At 44.6% G+C, this 23,208-nt stretch overlaps 1 protein-coding gene across 1 annotated transcript in view; it reads right to left on the reverse strand.

Annotated features, from left to right (window-relative positions):
* lama1 (laminin, alpha 1) overlaps positions 1–23,208 on the reverse strand; it is a 327,154-nt gene that overhangs the window by 90,858 nt on the left and 213,088 nt on the right. Inside the window, exons 31-35 of the mRNA XM_078541251.1 lie at positions 21,841–21,927; positions 21,228–21,421; positions 16,797–16,939; positions 4,322–4,420; positions 970–1,081 (exon numbers count right to left, since the gene is read on the reverse strand). Coding sequence (XP_078397377.1) covers positions 970–1,081; positions 4,322–4,420; positions 16,797–16,939; positions 21,228–21,421; positions 21,841–21,927 — 635 coding nt within the window. The remainder of the gene's footprint in view (positions 1–969; positions 1,082–4,321; positions 4,421–16,796; positions 16,940–21,227; positions 21,422–21,840; positions 21,928–23,208) is intronic.

Raw genomic sequence — 23,208 nt, forward strand, 5'->3', positions numbered from 1 at the left:
CCAATCTAGATAGTGGCATCTGAGAGAGACACATGGCTTCAGCCAGGGACATGTCCACAGTGCAATGGGATTAAAGACAGGAATCACCTGCGGGGCCATTCTCGCACATCTCGCTAAGTAGCTCAAAGCAGGCGACTGATTCACGGTCTCACCTGAGAAATGGCCAACAGCCCGGAGGAAAATTATAAATATAAAAATCACCTTTACCAATATTCATGGACGTTTGCTCACAAGGTTAATGGGAGATTTTAATTGGCTTGAACAGTAGACCACTTCAACCTAACTGATGCTCCAGGTCTACAGATTGTCCTTGAGATGGGGTCAAATATTCTTGTGATGCCACGAGTTGCAGTGGACATGTCACATTGCAAAGTAGTTGGTGGTTTCTCAACAGAAATATTTGCCTTACATCCATAATCAGAATGCGCCTATGGATGAGCAGTTCCCTGAAGTAAATATCATTATCCCTATGGCTTGTCAGCAATTTTGAATCTTAATACACCTTCCAAAAGTCTTGATGCAGAACGTAGTATTAATTTAAAAATAAATCATTTTGAGCTTTAAAATACTATACTTCAATGCCTGCATTACAAAAGGGAGCTTCAATTTATTTTGTATAATGCTATTTTTATGTCGATCTCTATTTAGTTCAATGTATTGTTTATATATTATGAGAGTAAATGGCATTAAGGTTCTGACATTAGATAATTAACCCATTTTAAAAACTGTATGACATGGTTCTGGTTCTAAATAATTATTTAATAAAATGCTAAATTAGAAGTACCTGTGAAATGGTTATTATCCATTTAAAACAATGTTTCAACAATGTCCAGCAGGTGGCACTTTATTACCTCGTATTGCAGCCGTATTCCAACAAAACCAGTCATCGTATTTTAAGGAAAAATAGATCCACAAAACTGGTCTGAGTTCTCATCAAATTACAAGACTATAGATCATTGATGTACATACCTTTTATCGTTTTTAAAGTTTTATTTACAAATGCTTCAAGCTCCAAACTCCGGGTTAATGTTTTCCCAGTAACTTCATTCAGATCTTGTCCATTCACAAGATCCTGAGCGACCTGAGATAGAAAATTGACCTCATTTTACATTTGGGCTCAGCTATTTCCCTTTGGCCTTTAACAGCAGCACAATCTCTGAATCCCCTATCATTGACGTCTTTGGGGTGAGGGCAGGGTGGGGGTGCGGTTGTTGGGTGTTGGGGGATGGAGGTCACCTCTGCTGTAGAGATCACAGTGCATCTCCCCAGGTCTTTTCAGAAGTCCTTGCACTAAGTGAGGCCCCGCAACAGAGCGGAAGATTGGAAAATGTCAAACAGTTACCGGACATATTCCTGAGAGTACGGAACACATGGACTAGGACTAACCACCTTATAGAACCCCCACTGCACTAACGTTTTCCAAGTTTCATTATTTGCTACAAAAAAGAAAGAGTAAAAGAAAAAAGAAGCAAAGAGGATCAAGGGGACAAATTTGCATTTATATAGGGCTTTAAGTAATGCACAGGGCCAAACTGCAATTTTCAGCTTTGAACATAGACCTGAACTATTAACACTGTTGCTCTCTCCACAGATGCTGCCTAACCTTCTGAGTGCTTCCAGCACTTCCTATTTTTATGTGACAACTCTTCCTGTAAGACAAGTATAATCCTATTTGTGCTCATTTCATGGATAGGTTTGAGGAATACAGTGTGCGATGCCCTAAGGATGACTTCTAAAGGGTCCCTTTTGGCTCCATCTGCCCTCATCTTCTCAACTACTGACGGGGTCAAGTCAAATAGATGAAAGGCCTACGGAAACCTTGGTGTCTCGAAAAGAGGAGACAGCCTGGCCTCTAAACTGACTCAGTCAGTTCTTGAGCATCAACCTGGCAACTAGTCTACCTCTAGGCAAGGTCCTGAACTCCTCTAGGCAGATCTTCCAATCATTCATGCTGAAGCAAAACTGAGGCAACAATGTCAGGCATAACATCCCAGAAACTCCAGATGCTGCCAGGAATAGGCAGCAGCAAACCCAGCATTTCCTGCACGCACACGATGGACCAAATTACCTCCTCCTGTGCTATATATTTATCCATGTTCCCATGGTGCTGCTGTCAAGTTGACTGAGAGGATTTCTTCAAAGGCAGCATGCTTTTCAACACCATCCCTATCATAGCACATATCTACTGAAAGGCTTTTCTCAAAAGGTTCTCGCAGTTACTCTACCTAACCAAGCAAAATATCTTTCCTGCCAAGAAGTAATTGTAGTAACTGTTGCTGTCGCTCCCAGAGGAGCATTAATAAATGCAATCACATCAGCCTGCCAAACAATAAAGCCAAAAGTCATGAATCTTGCTGCCAACCTGGAACCAGTACAATGAGCCGTTGACAACCCGTTAAATATTTAGTTCCGACTCATTAACAATGAGAACTTGAGAAACTTGCCACAGTTTCTTCCGTTAAAGAAACAGATTAGCTGCCACTAGCGATGACTGTCGCCACAGTCTCCTGACTTGACTTGACTGTCTTCACTGGGGAGGAAGTTCTTAGAGCTTGTATCTATTTTGCCTAAGGGTTTTCTCCTTGGTTTTGCCTCTCCCAAGAAAGTGCATGAAGGGTCATGGGCTGGGAAGATGTTACGGCTAAGTCAGCTGAAAGGAACTTGATGGACAAGTTGCTCTCTAGTCCTGTCAGGTTCCATACATTCCTATAATCTTTCTCCTCAGTTGGGGTTTGTAGGGTTCTACTCTGTTACGCTTCTCAGCGAGTTGAACCGGGTAGTGCAATTACGAATTTAGAATTCTTCATTAATTGGAGGGCACGAGGAGATTGCAGAGATAAGGAGAGTCCAAGTCGTGAAGGGATTTGAAAACAAGAATGAGAATTTTAATATTGTGTCACTGATTAAACAGAAGTCAGGTCAGGGACAAAAGAAATGATCAATGAATGACATTTGGTGCGAGTTAAGACAAAGACATTAAATCAAATAAATTAATAAAGAATTAATTAAGCGTAATTAAGAATTAAGGTGCAAGTCATTTGGCCCCTTGAGTATGCTCCTCCATTCGGTGAGGTCATGGCTGATCTGATTGTGGCCTCACAGTCCTGTCTGGACTCCCTGGTCGATTAAAAATCTATCTAACCCAGCACTGAATTTATCCAATAACCCTGCCTTCACTGCTCTCTGGGAAAGAGAGTTCCACAGACTAACGACTCTCTGTGAGAAAAAAAAATCTCTTCATCTCAGTCTTAAATAGAAGACCCCTCATTTTTAAACTGTGCCCCCTAGTTCTAGACTCTTCCACAAGTGGAAACATCCTCGCAACATCCACCCTGTCAAGTTCCCTCAGAATCTTATGTTTCAATAAGATCACCTCTCATTCTCCTGAACTCCAATGATTATAGGTCCAACTCGCTCAACATTTCCTCATGAGGTAACCCTTTCATCCCAGGAATCAGTCGAGTGAACCTTCTCTGAACTGCTCCTAATGCAAGTTTGTCCTTTCTTACGTAAGAAGACCAAAACTGTACACAGGTCTCATAAGGTCCTGTACAATTCCCTACTGTTATACTCAATTCCTCTTGCAATAAATGCCAACATTCCATTTGCCTTCCTAATTACTTGCTATACCTGCATACTAACTTTTTGTGATTCGTGTACAGGATACCTAAATCCCTCCGTAACACAGAGTTCTGCAGTCTTTCTCCATTTAAACAATATACAGCTTTTCTATTCTTCTTGATAAAGTGGACAAGTTCACATTTTTCCCACATTATACTCCATCTGCCGGTTTTTTGCCCGCTCACTTAACCTATCTAACTCCCTCTGTAGACTTTTTATGTCCTCTTGATAATTTACTTTCCTACCTAGCTTTGTGTCATCAGCAAATTTAACTACCATACATTCAGTACCTTTATCAAAGTCATTGATATAGATTGTAAATAGTTGAGGCCCCAGCACTAATCCCTGTCCACTAGTTACAGCTTGCCAACCTGAATATAACCCATTTTTCTCTACTCTCTGCTTTCTTGTTACCTAACCAATCCTTTATCCATGCTAATATGTTATCCCCTAAACCATGAGCTCTTATTTTGTGAAGTTACCTTTGATGTGGCACCTTGTGCCTTTTGGAAATCCAAGTACACCACATCTACAGGTTCCCCCTTATCCATCTTGCCTGTTACTTCCTCAGAAAAAGTTAAGGAGCTATAAAATACCTGGCCCTTTTCCAGCTTTGGGCAGAGGCTAACATCACTTGCTTAGTCAAGTATTGCCATTTAAACTGAGAATGAGACAACGATTTACTTTGGCTTTGGTTTACCTTCTGCTGTAAGTGGCTGATCTCCGAGGTCAAGCCATGCACCTGTTCTTCCACCTTTGCAATGAGGGCACTTGTGTTCCATTCTGTCAATAGAGTAATCTGTGAGGAAACCAATAAATAAAATCATCTTAGGGACAGTCAAAGCCACTGAGGTATACCTGTTAAATGGAATTTTAGTTTCTATAGTTTATTTTAGTAAGCCTATCTGAAGTGTGGAATGCAAATATAAGTTTCTGTTTTCTCCACAGGCCAAAAGTTTCTCAAGACGCTAAGAAGGAATTGCAAGACAAGAGTTCCTTAATATTTTTAAAAGCAATAATGAAATATGTCCTTCAATCTTGTTTCCATGCAATTGGTGTAAATAATTGTTTAAGTTCCCCATAATCTCACTTGAGCTGGCTGATCTCAGCCTTGATCAACATACACTTTAAAAGCAGTGTGTGGGCAGCCGAGCGGCACTCTGCAATGCACCGCGTGGTGCAATCAACAGGATGCACACAGTAAAGGAAAATTCGAGGGAACATTAGCCTGGACAGCAGCTGGAAATTCAATCAGTGCCTCTCCACCTCCCCCACAAGGAGCGGGGGCATTCTGTTAGGGCTCTCCTTCCAGGTCACAATCCAGGGACCCCCCACTGTTGCTAAATGTAGATGTTAACATCACTGATAGGATTTCCTCTCTGGTTGAATAGCTGGCTGGCATGGGCTCAATGGGCCGAATAGCCTCCTCCTATGCTGCAACGATTCTGTCATTCTATAACGTTCACTGTATCGGTTCACTGATAATGATTAGATGCTTGGATGAAAGGCTGGATAGTTGTTGACACGCAGAGAAAGGTATCCCAGCATTGAGAGCAGGAAAGTTGGAAAAAGAAAGACAAAACTACTCCATTTCAGTAGTGAAACTTTAACAGCATTATTGTGATTTAAAACAATTATATAAAAAAATGCAGATTGCTATATTTTCACAAGATTAATTTTACACTGCAGACCAGGGGTCAAACCTGATTGACAAACAACACTGGGGCCGAGGTTTTCCGGCCCCATCGTGGGTGGGTCCCGCTGGCGGGGGGAAGGTGGCGCCCCAGCCAGGGGTCCATTGGCTTACGCCAGGACCGGAAGATCCCGGCGGCGGGCGGATGCGGAAAATCCCGCCCTGGGTCTCAACCTCCCTGGGTTCCTTCTGCTTAGAGCGAGGTTATGTGGGGGATAATTTGCATTGGTGAAGTTCCGATGTGAAAGAAAGGAACATTTTCATTTATATAGCACTTTTCATGACATCAACTATCACATCTCAGGCTGAAAGAACAACACATGTAGTTGAAGATTTAACTGAAAGAACAATAACGTTTAATCTGCCATGCTGTCTAGCTCCCTGTGCTATCTGACCTTCCGCCCCCACCAGCCGCGACCCCCAACCCCCCGGATCAGGTGACCCTACATGCAGTACAGAGCGTAGCTTACAGTATCTTATCTGAGTACCTGTATAGTATCTAATACTCAAGTCCCCACACACACACAATCAGCTGTCATCATGACATCCCTCCCTTATTAAACCAACAACATGTCCATGATTTCTCTGCTTGGTATATATAGCTTACTAAACATACTGCAATAACTTTTGCAAACAAACCTAACAAATCATTATTTTGCCAATTCGCTGGCCTGAATCTTCGGCTTGGTGAGTGGGGGCGTGGCCTGCGCGCTGAGGTGTAAAATGACACGCGGTGACATCAGGAGGGTGTCCCGACATCACCGCGCGTCAGTTAGATTTTCAGTTCGGCGGGCACGCAGCAGAGTCGGTTGCGCGCCCACCGAACTGTCAAAGGCCTATTAAGGCAATTTAAATATCAATAAAGCTAATAAACTGAGCTGCCCGTCCAACCTTAAGGTTGGGGGGCAGGCGAAGAGCCTTGGAGGCCTTTGCGTTTTTCATGGAGCCTCATCCACGGGCGGGATGAGGTTTCACGAAGGGTTTATAAATTAAATAAATTTTTTCATTAATGTTCATTGACATGTCCCAGCTTATGTGACACTGTCACATGAGGGGACATTTCTTAAAATTTTTTCTTTTCTTTATTAAACTGTTGGGAACTTAATCTAATCTCCCTGAGGCAGCTCAGTGCCTCAGGGAGATTTCTGCGCTCTTTCGCGAATGAGCGCAGGTCCCAACTCAGGGAACCCATCACCACCCCCCATCCCCCCGCACAGGGAGCGCTCAGTGCTTCCGGGTGCGTGTCATGCTGGGCGGGTCCACGTAAAATGGCAGCACAGATCTGATCGGGGGCGCCGATCAGGTCCGCACCCACCCCTGTCCGCCCCCACACAACCCCTCCGATGGGGGGTAGATTCTCTCCACTGAGTAAATGAATTTCTTCATTATGAATGTCAGGTAAGTTCAGTCTTTTGTTCTGTATTTCACTTTCTGGAACTGTTATTTCTCTTTCACTATTTAGCTGTGGCATCCCTTGTGATGCCTCAGCCTGAGCAATCCTCATCTGTTTTTCGAAGGATTGGTTTGGTCGTTCCACTTCCCCATTTGCCTGTGGAAATTTCGGGCTCACTCCGTGATGGTGAATGCCTGTGACTTGCATGTAATCTGCAAAGGTCTGTGAAATGAAATGTGGCCCATTGTCTGAATACAGGGTGACTGGTAGGCGGTACCTTCAGTCAATGCAGGCACTGTTTTCTCCGCTGTTGTAGACTTCATCACAACATACTCATAGCAGGGGAGGTGATGACATAGTGTTATTGTCACTGGACTGGTAATCCAGAGACCCAGGGTAATGTTCTGGGGTTCTGGGTTGAAATCCCACCATAGCAGATGGTGGAATTTGAATCCAATAAATATCTAGAATTAAAAGTCTAATGATGACCATGAAACCATGTCAGTTGTCATAAAAACCCGTCTGGTTCACTAATACCCTTTAGGGAAGGAGATCTGCTGGTCTCACCTGGTCTGGCCTACATGTGACTCCAGGCCCACTGAAATGTGGTTGACTCTTAAAAACGCCCTCTGAACTAGGGCAATTAGTGATGGGCAATAAATGCTGGCCTAGCCAGTGACGCCCACATCCCACGAACCAATAAAAATTAAATAATAATGGCTGTAGTAGTTAATCACCACTAGTATGGACTCTCCTGATGGAAGTGGGCCTAAGAAGTCAACTCCAACCTCCCATGGTCCAGCTGGTAACAGTGTGCTGTGTACTGGTTCTGGTGCATTGGGTCGGCTGATAAGTTGACATCCATGACATGTTTTGACAAACTGCTCCACATCTCTCTCCATCCCTGCCATCATGCTTTGATTTGTAAGTTTTACTTAGTACCAACAACTCCCAAGTGAGGTAGCATTACCAGTCTAGGCCTAAGCTTTTGTGGCACTTCAAGTCTGCTGCTTCTGTGAACATACTTCCCAACTGTGCATAGTTCATCTCGTATAGCGAAGTACCCCTTGAATAGGAAATTCTCCCAATTTCCAGCTTGGATTCTCTGTCTAATGTCATCCAATTCTGGATCTTTGACTCTCTCTCAACCTCTCTGTCATTGCTCTGGGTGTAGCATGAGCTACCACAAACCACATGAACCGTTCAGCTTCCTTCTCCAGTGAGGATTTGCGTGTTTTTGACCCTCCCTCACGGGTCCGCAATGTTCATCTTTCCAGCAATATGAATCACCTCATACTGCTGAAGTCTCAAAACCCAATTTTTGATTTGGCACATGGTTTGGACCTGGCAGAATAAACCATCTCCAATGCTTGTGATCCATCACTAATGCAAACTCAATGCTGAACAAGCATGTATGTAATCTTTCATAGGCCCACACTGGTCCTAGGGCCTCTTTCTCCATCTGAGAACACCTCCTCTCCACATCCGTCAGAGATCTGCTCGCATGGGCAAGGATTCTCAGGCCTTCAGCATGCATTTGCACCAGCACTGCTCCTAATCCTACTGGACTAGCATCTGCTATGACTTTCATTGGTGCATTTGGATCATAGGGCTGAATTTTCCGGTTGGTGGGGGGAGAGTCGTGGAGTGGAAGATCGCCGCTCACGGTCGGGTCCACGCCAGCATTTTATGCGGGCGGGCCAATTAAGGCCTGCCCAGCTTACTTCATAACTCCCGTGCACAACAGGAGTGGGCGGTTGGCGGCGGGCACGCTTAGGCTGCTGGGTCCAATGGCGACCCGGCGACCTGTATAAAGGAAGGCCCTGGCAGCCTTGGAAACGCTGCTCTCAATGGCTGAGCGAAGGGCTGTGCAGAGGGGCAATGAAGTTCATGCAAGTCCGGAGGGTAGGCCATCAAGACAGGCCAGGACGGAGGGTAGGCCAGGCCGGAGGGTAGGGTGGGGGGGCCAGTGTGCCCCTTATTTCTCGGATGATTGCCTTGCTGCCCTCTTCGAGGAGGTGGCAGCACGGTGGGAGGTCCTGGTTCCCTAGGATGGGAGGAGGAGCCCCCCCCCCCAACATCACCAAACGTGCCTGGGAGGAGGTGGCAGAGGTGGTGAGCTCCCACGACGTGGTGCTGCGCACCTAGATCCGGTGTCGTAAGAGCTTCAATGACTTGTTGCGCTCTGGCAGGGTGAGGACAATGTTGGCATTGGTCATGTAACCCAGCAGGTCAGCTTACCCCTCTGCTGACTGGGTGGGCCAGCAGATATTGCCCATGCTGAGGTCAGCCTGAGACGGTGATGAAGAAATGTGTTTTGCCCCACAGCATGCATTACACTGAGTCCCACATGACTGTTTTGGGGGCAACTTGGAGGAGCTGTACCTAGGCGCTGTGCTTGAACTGCAGGTCATGTCCAAGTCAGGGTGATGACATGCTGGGAGGGGAGCTTCAAGGTGACGTGGCACTGAACCATCTGCTGCCCTCTGCGCTCCACGTGCTTGCGCCTCCTTGTTATGGAAGGATATACCGTGTGGTGCCTAATGTGATGTAGGCAGCATGTGTCCAAGGGGGGCGGTGGGGGCATGGGGAGCAGGCCTAGCATCTTTGTGTGAGTGTGCGGCAGCAGTGGGGTGAGGAGGCACTGGAGCCCTGATATGTCCCACTCTGGTTGGGGTGGGCCGTGCGCGAAGAGAGTCCATGTGCAATTTGCACTAATCAATGCTCGTCTCTCATTTTCAGGCAAAGAATGCTCATAACATGGCAAAGCATGTGAGGAATTGGTGGCGGCCAGGCGCAGATCGCCATTCTTAGCTGGTTCGAGCGGGAGGCCCTAGATTTGCAGAGGCCCCATGCGCCCAGGTCCATTGGTGCCGGTGAGTCTGGAGTGCCACGGCCAGGTATTTATGCCCAATAGTGAGGTCAGCATTGTTCTCCCAACAGCCATAGCAGTGCTGAATGTTAATTGATTTAATTTTGCAACATGGTTTGACCATTGCTTATGGAAGGATGAGCGTATAATGATACGGGGGACAGGGATGCATATTGACATTGTCTCCATGTTAACTGATCCAATGTCCTTGTTCTACCTTTCAGCATCAGCGGAGCAGGGCCGGGAGGAGCAGCAGAAGCCCCCCTCTCACACCTGAGGGGCCTGAAGTCTCACCATTGTCACACCATCTCTGCCAGGCAGGCACCAGCGCAGATACTAGCACCTCGGTGGGAATTCGAACATTGGCTAGTGTCCCGGGGCACAGTGGTGACCTGACGATCGCACAGGCGCCGAAAAATCAGCATCGATTGAAGACTAAAGGGCCTTAAATGGCCCTTTAATTAATGGTGGGCTCGCATCGGACATCATCACGTGCCTGCCCAACAAAATATCGCAATGGCGCACAGTGACAGGACGCGCGCCCAACGTCACCGGGCGTCATTTTACGCGTGGATGTGCGGGGCCCGCCCCCGCATGCCAATGGGAAAATTCTGCCCATAATATCCCAGTGTTAGAGCACTTGTCGAGTTGTCTTTCAGAGCTTTGAAGGCAGCTTTCTGTTCGTTATAAAATCTGAACCGGTCATTATTTCTGGTCAACTTCCTCAATGAATCAGTAGGGTAGCGGAGTTTGGGATATACCTCACACGATAGTCCACAAGTGCCAGAAAACTTCTCGCTTCACTGGCATTTTGTGCTCTCGTACCCCCTTAGCTGATGAATCAGTGCTCCTCCATGTCTTGGAGGGTGGCAAGTGTGCAGAATGTACTCTGGGTGGGGGACACCACCACAGACCGAGCTGGCTGGATCCTAAATGACATAGCTGCTAGACTGATTCTGCGGCAGGTGGTGAGGGAACCAAGAGGGAAAAACATACTTGACCTCATCCTGACAAACCTGACCGCCACAGATGCAACTGTCCATGACAGTATCAGTCGGAGTGACCACCGCACGTCCTTGTGGAGATGAAGTCCTATCTTCACATTGATGACACCCTCCATCGTGTTGTGTGGCACTACTACCGCGTTAAATGGGGAAGATTTTGAACAGACCTAGCAACTCTTGGGCAACCATGAGGCGCTGTGGGCCATCAGCAGCAGCAGAACTGTACTCAACCGCAATCTGTAATCTCATGGCCTAGCACATCCCCCAAGTGACCATTACCATCACACCAGGGGATCAACCCTGGTACAATGAAGAGTGCAGGAGGGCATGCCAGGAGCAACACCAGGCATATCAAAAAATGAGGTGTTAACTTGCTGAAGCTACAACCATGCCAAACAGCATAAGCAGCAAGTGATAGACAGAGCTAAATGGTTCCACAACCAACAGATCAGATCTAAGGTCTGCAGTCCTGCCACATCCAGTTTTGAATGCTGGTGGACAATTAAACAACACCATTGGAGGAGGAGGGTCCACGAATGTCCCCATCCTCAATGATGGAGGAGCCCAGCACATCAGTACAAAAGCTAAGGCTGAAGCATTTGCAACAATCTTCAGCCAGAAATGCCGAGTGGGTTATCCATCTCTCTGGGGGTTCCCACCATCACAGATGCCAATCTTTAGCCAATTCAACTTACTCCACGTGATAGTCACTGAATACTGCAAAGACTAAGGGCACTGACAATATTCTGGCAATAGTATTGAAGAATCGTGTTCCAGAACTTGCCGCTCCCCCTCTAGCAAAGCTGTTCCAGTACAGCTACAACACAGGTATCTACCCGGCAATGTGGAAAATTGCCCAGGTATGTCCTGTACACAAAAAGCAGGACAAATCCAACCTGGCCAATTACTGCCCCATCAGTCTATTCTCGATCATCAGTAAAGTGATGCAAAGGTTCATCAACAGTGCTATCAAGCAGTACTTGCTTAGCAATAACCTACTCACTGACGCTCAGTTTGTATTCTGCCAGGGCCACTCAGCTCCTGACCTCATTACAGCCTTGGTTGAAACATGGACAAAAGAGCTGAACTCCCGAGGTGAGGTGAGAGTTACTGCCCTTGACATCAAGGCAGCATTTGGCTGAGTGTGGCATCAAGGAGCCCTAGCAAGACTGGAGTCAATGGGAATCAGGGGGAAAATTCTCCATTAGTTGGAGTCATACCTAGCACAAAGGAAGATGGTTGTGGTTGTTGGAGGTCAATCATCTCAGCTCCAGGACATCACTGTAGGAGTTCCTCAAGGTAGTGTCCTAGGCCCAACCATCATCAACGCCCTTTCTTCTATTATAAGCTTAGAAGTGGGGATGTTTGCTGATGATTGCACAATGTTCAGCACTACTTGTGACTCCTCAGGTACCTAAGCTGCCCATGTCCAAATGCAGCAAGACCTGGACAATATCCAGGCTTGGGTCAACAAGTGGCAAGTAACATCCGCGCCACACAAGTGTCAGGCAGTGACCATCTCCAACAAGAGAGAATCTCCCATCACCCCTTGACATTCAATGGCATTACCATCGTTGAATTCCCCTTTATCAACATCCTGGGGTTTACTATTGAGCAGAAGCTGAACTGGACTAGCCATATAAATACTGTGGCTACAAGGGCAAGTCAGAGGCTAGAAATCCTGTGGTGAGTAACTCACCTTCGGACTCCCCAAAGCCTGTCCACCATCTATGAGGCACAAGTCAGGAGTGTGATAGAATACACACCACTTGCCTGGATGAGAGCAGCTCCCACAACACTCAAGAAGCTTGATACCGTCCAGGACAAAGCAGCCCACTTGATTGGCACCACATCCACAAACATTCACTCCATCCACCACTGACGAAAAGTAGCAGCAGTGTGTACCATCTACAAGATGCAGTGCAGGAATTCACCAAGGGTCCTTGGACAGCACCTTCCAAACCTTCAACCGCTACTACCTAGAAGGATAAGGGCAGCAGACAGTTCCCCCCCAAGCCACCCACCATCCTGACTTGGAAATATATCACCGTTCCTTCACTATTGCTGGGTCAAAATCCTGGAACTCCCTCCCTAACAGCACTGTGGGTGTACCTACAGCACACGGACTGCAGCGGTTCAAGAAAGCAGCTCAACACCACCTTCTCAAGGGATGGGCAATAAATGCTGGACCAGCCAGCCCACATCCCATGGATGAATAAAATAAAGCTGAACAACAATAAGGCCAGTCCCTCTGCTTTCTGTGCCATGATCGCTCCGTCCAAAATCAGACTGCGACTGTCCGCATACGCTCCAAACTCCTCCAGCCACGGTTTCCATTTCACATTGGCTGGCATCACCCATAGGATCAAGAGCCTCAATTCCTCGGACTGCAGACATATCAGCTCCAGCCAATGCCAGGACACAATCCTATATATCTCTGTCTTTATCCTCGTTGCCAACGTCACATCTCAGGCTGAAAGAACAACACTCAAAGTCATAGATTTAACTGCAAAGACAACATCATTTAATCTGCCATGCTGGCTGACTCCCTAACATGTGCTATCAAACCGCCACCCCCCAGGTCAGGTGACAGCATAAATAGTACAGAGTGCAGCTCACAGTATCTTATCCGAGTACCACTGAGTATCTAATGCTCACGGCCACAAACAGACACACAATCAGTGTCATCATGACATCAACATGTCTCAAAGGCCTGAATTTTTTGTTCGTCAGGCGCGGGCCCAGGAGTGGATGGGAAACAGGACCGTGATTGACCCCCGACTGTGATTTCACATGGGCTGGCCATTTAACGGCGTGAAACACACGCAGAGAAAGGCTCAGCGCTGCCGGTGGAGGCGGGGAGAGGGCGGGCACCGATATCACCGCGGGTGCTGGTGAGCGCTCCCGCTGAGCTCCCTGAAGGCAGACAGCTGCCCCAGGGAGCTGCAGACCTCCACGGAATAAACAAAACAACAAAAATGCTGCAAAGTATTGTCCATGCAGCACAGTCAAGCATCTGAAAGCATACCTCATAAAAAAAAACAGTCCCCAGATATCTCTTTCCTTTCCCCACGGAGATCTCATCCTGCCCTGGATCCAGCTTTGAGCAAAAATGTGAAGGTCGCCTGGCCGATCAGCCTGTCCGCCAACCGTAAAAGTGGACGGGCCACGAAAAATCGCTTTCAGTTGCCTCCTTAATGGGCTTAAAAACCACTTAATTGTCGGCGGGCGCACTTCCGACTGCTGCACACACCCGCCAAGCGAGATATTGCGCGAGTGCGCGATGATATTGGGCCGTTCACCCGACGCCATCTCGCGTTATTTCGCGGCCAGACGGGTCGGGCACGCGCCCACTCGTGGGACGTAAAATTCTGGCCAAAGTGCTTTACAACCAATGAAGTACTTTTTAAACGTAGTCACTGTGTAATGTAGGAAATGCAGCTGCTAGTTTGCACACAGCAAGAGCACACATACGGCAATGCAAATTGATCAGACAATCTGTTGTGGAGATATTAGTTGAGGGGTAAATATCAGCCATGACATCGGGCATATGCTTTCTCCAAATAATTCCAAGGGTTCTTTAAACATCCACTTGAGGTGGCAGACAGTGCCTTATTTTAACATTTCATCCAAAAGACGGCATTTCCAATTGTGCAGCACTCCTTCAGTCAAGCATTAGCATGTCAGCCTACATTTCTGTGCTCAAATTCCCAAGAGGAACATCAACTCTCAGCATTCTGGCTCAGCGGCAGGAATTCTACTGCTTAGCCACAGCTGAAGTGGTGGACCTACTTCTCCCCCCTCCCCAATTCAGACACCCAGTAATATATCTATATCTTCCAGAGCATCACGGCCATATTGAGACTGTATAGATGTTTAAAAAGGAGCATAGACTTTAATGGCTGCTGTACAATTCATTGTATGGGATTGCAGCTTTGGAGAATAACACAGCAATTGCTTCAAGGAAGGATCAAAATGCTTTTCAGTAACACACTCCTATCTGGCTACCAATTATTTTAATTAAACACTTGCACCTGATCGTTTTCAAGTGAGGTACACCGAATGAAAAGTGAAACAAAGCGAACGCCTACTTCGCATTTTCATCACGTGTGGTGAAGGAGAATTCTTACTGCGGCAAAACAAAATCTTGGCAATTGTTAAGTGTTACGCCAAGTTGTGTTCAATTATTTTGGTTAAAAAGTTGGAAGTTCAATCACACAGAGGCACAAGATGAATCTACATTAGCAAATCCCTTGCTGACAACTCCAAGCTGTTTGCAGTCAACATCCGAGGACAGAAGGAGCCTCAGCTGTTCCACATTAACTGATTTCAGCATTTAAGACACTTATTCCAAACGAAGATTCTGCTCCTGTTGTCAGCCCCAGCGAACATCTGTCTTCGTTTAACACTCAAGCCCTTATGGATTTGACAACGTACAATCCGATCTGTTGGTAGGATTTACCGCCCCCTTCTTCAATATCAATAAGTGAAAGTTTTCCAGAGTGAATGCCTGGTTTTTTTTCCCCCTAATCCTTTTTCCTTGACAGTGCATGATTTACAGTAATTGCAACTGGCAAGCTAGTCACTGAAATATTAACAAAATAACAATGAAGACTGTAAAAGAAACGCTTTCAAATCTCATTATGCAGTGTTTTGCAAAGATGTCCAGGCACTTGGTTCAACATCCAGTCATAAAAGTTTGATTTGTATGTACAGATTGTGACTATTGCTGGATTTACTGTGAAATCCTCCCAGTTTGACTTACCGGCCTTAAAATGGTCACCTAATTACCATATAAACGCTGAAGGACAGCAGTCACCTAACAGCTTTTTTGTTGTGCCACATAAACTAGCTCCAGAAGGGTGTAAAGATCTGTAAGTTTTAAATTCTTGGTTGTCACTGTTTCATTGTTGACATTGCGACTGTACATCTAAACTATTGCTGGCTTTGGTTTCATGGTCCCTCAAATGCATCCTTTTGCATTGTTAATGAAGGTGACCTTCACTCTCAACAACCCGAAATATAGTCAGGGCTCCGGGATGAGAATGGACTGCTCTTCACGCCTCTGTAAAAACCAGAGGGTACCCTTTACAGTAAACACCTGAAATTGGACACTCCCAGCTAAGCATGATGTTCCAAGTTATAGAACATACTATGCTACAATGTCAATCTGTAGTTCACGAAGGCCATAAATTGAATGTGCTAATTAAGGGTAGAAAGCAGGACAAGCAAGGTACAGATAGCCCGAGTAGGGGTGGGGTGGGGTGAAGGAATCGAAAAAGGCTAAAAGGTAGAGATAAAACAATGGATGGAAATACATTTAAAAATAATGGAAATAGGTGGGAAAAGAAAAATCTATATAAATTATTGTGAAAAAAAGGGGGGGGATCAGAAAGGGGGTGGGGACTCTCTCCTCCATCCCCACCCCCTTTCTGATCCCCCCCTTTTTTCACAATAATTTATATAGATTTTTCTTTTCCCACCTATTTCCATTATTTTTAAATGTATTTCCATCCATTGTTTTATCTCTACCTTTTAGCCTTTTTCGATTCCTTCACCCCACCCCACCCGGGCTATCTGTACCTTGCTTGTCCTGCTTTCTACCCTTAATTAGCACATTCCTTAGATAATATCACCACCTTCAACACCTCTTTGTTCTTTTGTCTATGACATCTTTTGGTTATCTCCACCTATCACTAGCCCTCTATCCAGCTCTACTTGTCCCACCCCCCCTTAAACCAGCTTATATTTCATCTCTCTTCTATTTTTACTTAGTTCTGTTGAAGAATCAAACGGACTCGAAACGTTAACTGTGTTCCTCTCCGCAGATGCTGCCAGACCTGCTGAGTTTTTCCAGGTATTTTTGTTTTTGTTTTGGATTTCCAGCATCCGCAGTTTTTTGCTTTTAACCTATTACCTCTCTATCTTTTCCAAGTTTTGACGCAAGGTCATCAACCTGAAACGTTAACTCTGTTTCTCTCTCCACAGGTAATGCCATAACATGCTGAGTATTTCCAGCACTTTCTGTTTTTACCCCATTTATTTGAGAACTGGTCTCTTTGGAGCCACTGAAACATGACAATAATGGACAGGAACTTCGACTTTATTACTCTGTAACCTACCCTGACCTCTGTGCTAAAGGTGTTGAAGGTCGATCTCGTCCAACCTAAATGCGAGGCACCAACATAGAAGACGCATGCTGAAATATCTCACCTTGTATTGTTCTGTCCTGTTTTCTATGTCAATAAAGAGATTATAAGGAGCTGGATCGAACTCTGTCAGGTTTAATGTCATCAACATGGTTTCCAGGTTGCTGAGGTCAGATAGCTGGAGTCCTGTGCAATCATCATCACAAGCTGGGGGAAAAGGTGGGGGAAATGTCAAAAGTCAAAAAGCAGAGATATGTCATAAACTTTAAAAAAATCTATTACAGCTATCACACACTTCTGCTTGATCATACAGATGTGTGGGAGAGAAAAAGTTGAGTTTTTCCACCTTCAGTGAGTTTGCTGGCTGAGGTAAAAGCTTTTTTTATTTCAAGTGTATAACAGCAGCCTAACTTACTGTAGAAGTTACCAGGTGTGAGATTTAGGTATATTAAGGGTGATTCTGTGATTTGGCACATCCATGATTTCCTGAGAAAAGCATTGTTCCTCAATAGGAGAGCTGGATCACCGAATCAACACTATAAAGCGTTTGCGAGATGTTCCTTTTGCCGTCCTCTTAACAGAGGAGTTTTCTCAATTAGTTTAAACAGGTCATCATGACTTTAGGCCCTTCATACTCTACTTACTCAATGTTCATCCTCTAGGCTTAAGATCATTCTCTGAAGTCCCACCTCCTTTTCAGAGTCTCTTCACTAGCCTTGATGTCTAGGTAAGGATTTGGCAATGTATTTGGAATAATGAGCAAATGATCCTTCAGTCAATTTTAGATCCTGGGAATATCCTGTGCCCTCCGGAGGAACTACCCCTCCCCCGGCCACCAGCAACAACCCCTCCTCACCACATCTTCACTAAGTCACAGAGTCTTACATTAGACCTTAGGCTTAAAGGTTTTACATTTAAACTACAGCGGTAGGCAAATTTAGTTAACAAAATAAACAAACAAATAAGTAATAGTAACATGATACAGATGTATTAACACTGGAAATCCTTTTACCTTTTACTATTATTGGACAAACATTGGAAGGCCGTCATCTAAGTGCAAAGCTTTTTTTGACAACAACTTTCATACAGTGTTCCTTTACTTTTATTTTACTTTTGACCACTGCAAGAGTTGTGCTGGCCTTAACTACAGCTCTTGGGATTTCCACACAGGATTGAAAGCTCCAATTTTAACCCATACCGCCTGGTCTAAACAAGGTGGGCTTGGCGTGAGTGTCTGTTTTAAAACCTGATTGATTTGGCTCTCCATTGGCTTAGACATTAGTAAAATTGGATGGGTTGAAAAATGGGCATCAAGACTTGAAACCGTTTCATTCCAGCTTAACGGGAATGGTTAGAATTGGGACCAGAAGTTCAAATCGCTCCAGCTCCTTAATTGTTCCTGAATAACTGTTGACCACATTCCAACCGAACTGGTTCTCATGGACATAACTGAATAGATTGAAAGTAGTCATCTCCCAAGCTTTGCAGACAAGTGATACAACCTGTAACATTTGAATTGCGTTAAGTTTCTGATTCCCGTTAGCTTTTTGAAAAAAAATGAACTGGGGAGTAATTCTGACGTTGGTTGATAGTATAAGCTGAGCACCATCAGGTCATTGTGTACATTTCTCAACTTTCATTCCCTCTGAAAATCGCAAGAGATTTAAATCCAATGTTGTCTGTTGTAAACTATCGGCCAAAATCAAAACTACCCCTCATAGGATTGCTGACTGAATTAAAAGAACTGCTTCATTTTTCCACACGGGTCAACAATTTAAGAAAAGTAAAATCGCATTCGTGCTTTAAAATCACTTTTGTACACAGTCATCTCCAGACTGTTATTTCTTACAGGAAGAAAATGATTCTTCTGCTCAGAGAGCATGGTTGCAGTTGCTCCAGCTCTCCTCAGTCACTAAAACAGAGAAAAAAGCTACCCACAATGAGTCAAGCCTCAATGTCTGTACGCCATAGCTCTGATGCTTAAACATCTAAGTGCACAAACACTCTGTAAAAAGGATTTGCAATTTCTAAAATTGCACCTTTGATCTGGCTACTAATATGAATAATCTCATCACAGACTCTTCTCTTCTAAATTGCCCAATCTCTCCTCTTTCCCAGTTTGTGCATAAAGCCATCAGAAGATAATGCCTGGCAGATCATATCCAGTTGATTGTGAAACATGATTTTCAACGCTAACAATGCAGATATTAAAGGGGGTAGCTACAGAGATAGTGGATGCACTGGTAGTAATCTTCCAAGAATCCTTAGATTCTGGAAAAGTCCCAGAGGATTGGAGAACGGCCAATGTAACACCCTTATTCAAAAAGGGAGGGAGACAAAGGTATCTATAGGTCATTTAGCTTAACATCTGTCGTTGGGAAAATATTGGAGTCTATTATAAAGGATGTAATAGCAGAGCATTTAGAAATACATAATCTAATCAAGCAGAGTCAGCATGGCTTCATGAAGGGGAAATCATTCCTAATAAATTCATTAGAATTCTTTGAGGAGGGAACAAGCAGGACAGATAGAGGGGAACCAGTAGATGTAATGTATTTAGGTTTCCAAAAGGCACATAAGGCTACTTAATAGGATAAGAGCCCATGGTGTTGGGGGTAGTATATTAGCATAGATAGAGGATTGACTAACTAATAGAAGACAGAGATTTGGAATAAGGGGGGGCATTTTTGGGATGGCAACCTATAACTAGTGGAGTGCCACAGAGATCAATGCTGGGGCCTCAAATATTTACAATATATATTAATGACTTAGATGATGGAAGTGAATGTACTATCGCCAAGTAGTGTGCGGATGGCACAAAAATAGGTGGGAAAGCAAATGGTGAGGATGACACAAGGGGTCTACAGAGGGATATAGACAGGTTAAGTGAATCGGCAAAAACTTGGCAGATGGAATATAATGTGGGAAAATGCACTTTGGCAGGAAGAAGGCGAGCTGAATATTATTTAAATGGAGAAAGACTGCAGAAGGCTGCAGCATAGAGGGATTTGGGGGTCCTCGTGCATGAATCCCAAAAAGCTAACATACAAGTTCAACAGGTAATAGGGAAGGCAAATGGAATGTTGGCTTTTATTTCAAAGGGAATGGAGCATAAAAATAGGGAAGTCTTGCTAAAACTGTACAAGGCACTAGTTAGGCCACCTAGAATACTGTGAACAATTTTGGTCCCCTTATCTAAGGAGAGATATACTGGCATTGGAGGCAGTCCAGAGAAGGTTCACTAGGTTGATCCCGGGTATGGAGGGATTTTCTTATGAGGAGAGGTTGAGTAGGTTGGGCCTGTACTCATTGGAGTTTAGAAGAATGAGAGGTGACCTGACTGAAACATATAAGATTGTTAGGGAGCTTGACGGGTAGATGCTGAGAGGTTGTTTTTCCTTGTGGTACAGTCTAGGACCAGAGGGCATAATCTCAGAGTAAGGGACCGCCCACTTAAAACAAAGATGAGGAGGAATTTCTTCCCTCAGAGGATATTCAATCTGTGGAGCTCTCTACCGCAGAGGGCTGTAGAGGCTGGGTCGTTAAGTGTTTTCAAGGCTGAGATAGACAGATTTTTAATCAGTGAGGGAATCAAGGGTTATGGGGAAAAGGCAGGAAAGTGGAGTTGAGGATTATCAGATCAGCCGTGATCTCATTGAATGGCGGAGCAGACTCGATGGGCTGAATGGCCTACTTCTGCTCCTACATCTTGTGGTCTTATGGAGCCTTTTTCCCTATAGCACATGCATATTGCAATTCTACCGTGTGATAATTTGTAATACCTTGGCATCTGAATAAAACTTCTGTTTACTTTTTAATAAAGTTGTTGATCTGTTTGCTCTGAACAAAATAACAACTCTTGTTAAATGGAAGAATTTTGTATAAATATGTTAACTGAGGTGCTATAAACATTGCACAGTGGAATTTCAATTCAAAGCAGCATCGGGTGCTCAAAAGGCTGGAAGTAATGAATTTTACAACGCATGGTTGGTGAAATTGGCCTGTCACTGAGCAAGGTAAGCTCATTTTTGTACTATACCACATGTCATACAATGCTCACTTGTAATCAGAGTACTCATGACAACCACGCTTCAAATCTTATGTTTGGGCTCTCAAACTATTCCTAATATTACAGCACATTTGGTTCATCGTCGCTGTGCCAGCTCTTTGAACGAGCTCTCCAATTAGTCACTGTCCTATTTGTTCTACTCCCCCAGTCTTTATAGCCGTGTAAATGTTTCCTTTTGTTTGGTTATTTAATCTAGGTTAAGATGGGAGAACTAAGGGGCACCAGTGAAAGGTCAAAAAGCAGAGATCTGATGGCAGAAATCATTTCTTTTCACAAAGAGTCAGTGCCCTTTGGAACTGATTGCCAAAACCTACTCAAAAGGCAACTGGACAGTCTAACACTTCACCCCATAATATCCCTTTAACATTTTCTAAAGCAAATTTAAACAAAAAAATATCAGCTTTAAAAAGGTTTGGATATACATACATATGCATTCGCTTTCTACCAGCACGTGTTTAGGTTCACACTGATCGCAGAGGTGGCCGGTTACACCTGATTTGCAAACGCAATGGCCCAGTAAAGAATCACAGTGGCTGTGCACGGAACCACTTGGGTTACATTCGCACTGTTGGCACCTACCGCCCACTACCCTCGGGTTACCATAGTAACCAGAAGCACATCTAGAGACACAAAGTGGGAAGAAATAGAAAACAAATCAGTGTTTAATAATAGTGTTTTGATTTTTCAAGTATCTTTCTGTTTACAAAACTTTAACGCAGGGTGACACGTGTAATGGAAAAGCAGAGAATTTATTTAACAAGATCATTGCTAACTGTTCCTCCGTAGAACCTAATTTCAATTACATTTTACATGGACAGCATAAGAGGTCATTGTTCTGGGTAGATTGAGATTTGGTCATTAAATTATAACGCGAGACGGTACACGCTTATTAATGCAGGCCATTTTCAATGTAAAATTATATTCAGATCAATGTTGATTTACATAACAGATGAACCTGCCACCTGAAGATTGTACAGGTCTCCAAGGCACATGGGAAAGCAACAGCAGTGATGGTGTCCTGTATAATAATGAAACCAACCTTTCACAGTACTGTCCTTCATACCCAGGCAGGCAGGAATTACACCGGAAATCATTCACACCCTCTAACACACACGTGGGGCTAAAGCTGGTGAGAGAAAGGGGAAATAAATAGATGTTGTGACACAACAACTGATCATTCAGACACTCACAGGACTTAAGAAGCCCTTGGTGAACTGTTCGGACTAAAATCGAAAATAAAGCAGCCTGGGCTACAAATAAGAACAAAATACCGCAGGTGCTAGAAATTGGAAATAAAAACAGAAGGTGCCAGAAAAACTCAGCAGGTCTGGCAGCATCGGTGGGGAGAGAACCAGGGTTAATGGGCGGGATTTTCTGGTCCCACCCACCGGTGAGATCTTCCAGTCCTGCCAAAGTCAACTGGCTTTTGGCTGGGACGCCTCATCCACCATGGCGGGACCCACAGCGGCAGGACCGGAAAATCTTCGCCTTCGCTTCGAGCAGAATGTGACTCTTCTTCTGGTTTTAAATAATTATGGAATCATGGGCATATTTCTAGTTCGCAACTGCATTAAAACATATTGATATCACATTAATTAATCTGTATTTATTTAGTGCATATTTGTATTTACTACCATCCATCTGGAAGGACAAGGGCAGCAGATGCTTGAGAACACCACAAGTTCCCCTTTAAACCACACACCATCCCGACTTGGAAATATATCACCGTTCCTTCACCGTCACTGGATCAAAATCCTGGAACTCCTTTCCTAACAGCACTGCGGGTGTACCTACACCACATGGACTGCAGCGGCTCAAGAAGGCAGCTCACCACCACCTTCTCAGGGGCAATTAGGATGGGCAATAAATGCTGGCCTAGCCGGCGACGCCCACATCCCTTGAAAGAATTTTAAGAAGTGTTTATTGTAGAGCATAATTATCTCTCAGCGGGTGCCTGAAAAATTAGCGGTAATTTTATGTTTGGCAGCTGATGTAAAATGGGCGATATTGATTTAGCTCCCATTGTGTGCTCCACCTCATTCCTCTTTTTTATGGATGTCAATCCAACAATAGGCAGACGATTCAATCCTCCCAATTTTACATTATCCCTCAAAGGTAAAATCATCCCTATGATATTTAGAATTAAGGGGTACTACCACTTCAACACCTTTATTACAGAAATGAAATGCATGCTAAAACACGCTTGGAACTCTTTGATGTTGACATCGAGAAGCAGAAATAAGTCAAACGGAGTTATTTTTGGAAGTATTTAGATGCTACTCCTATACAAAGACCCCAAACTAATAATCCTCCTCACCTTGATCAGCACAAAAATTTACCAGAATTAAAGAGGTGAAAGCATTAGCCAAGTAACTTCAATGGAACTACTGAGCTATTAAAAACTGGG

Source organism: Cetorhinus maximus, chromosome 4, assembly GCF_964194155.1.
Source record: "Cetorhinus maximus chromosome 4, sCetMax3.hap1.1, whole genome shotgun sequence".
Taxonomy (NCBI): Eukaryota; Metazoa; Chordata; class Chondrichthyes; order Lamniformes; family Cetorhinidae; genus Cetorhinus; species Cetorhinus maximus.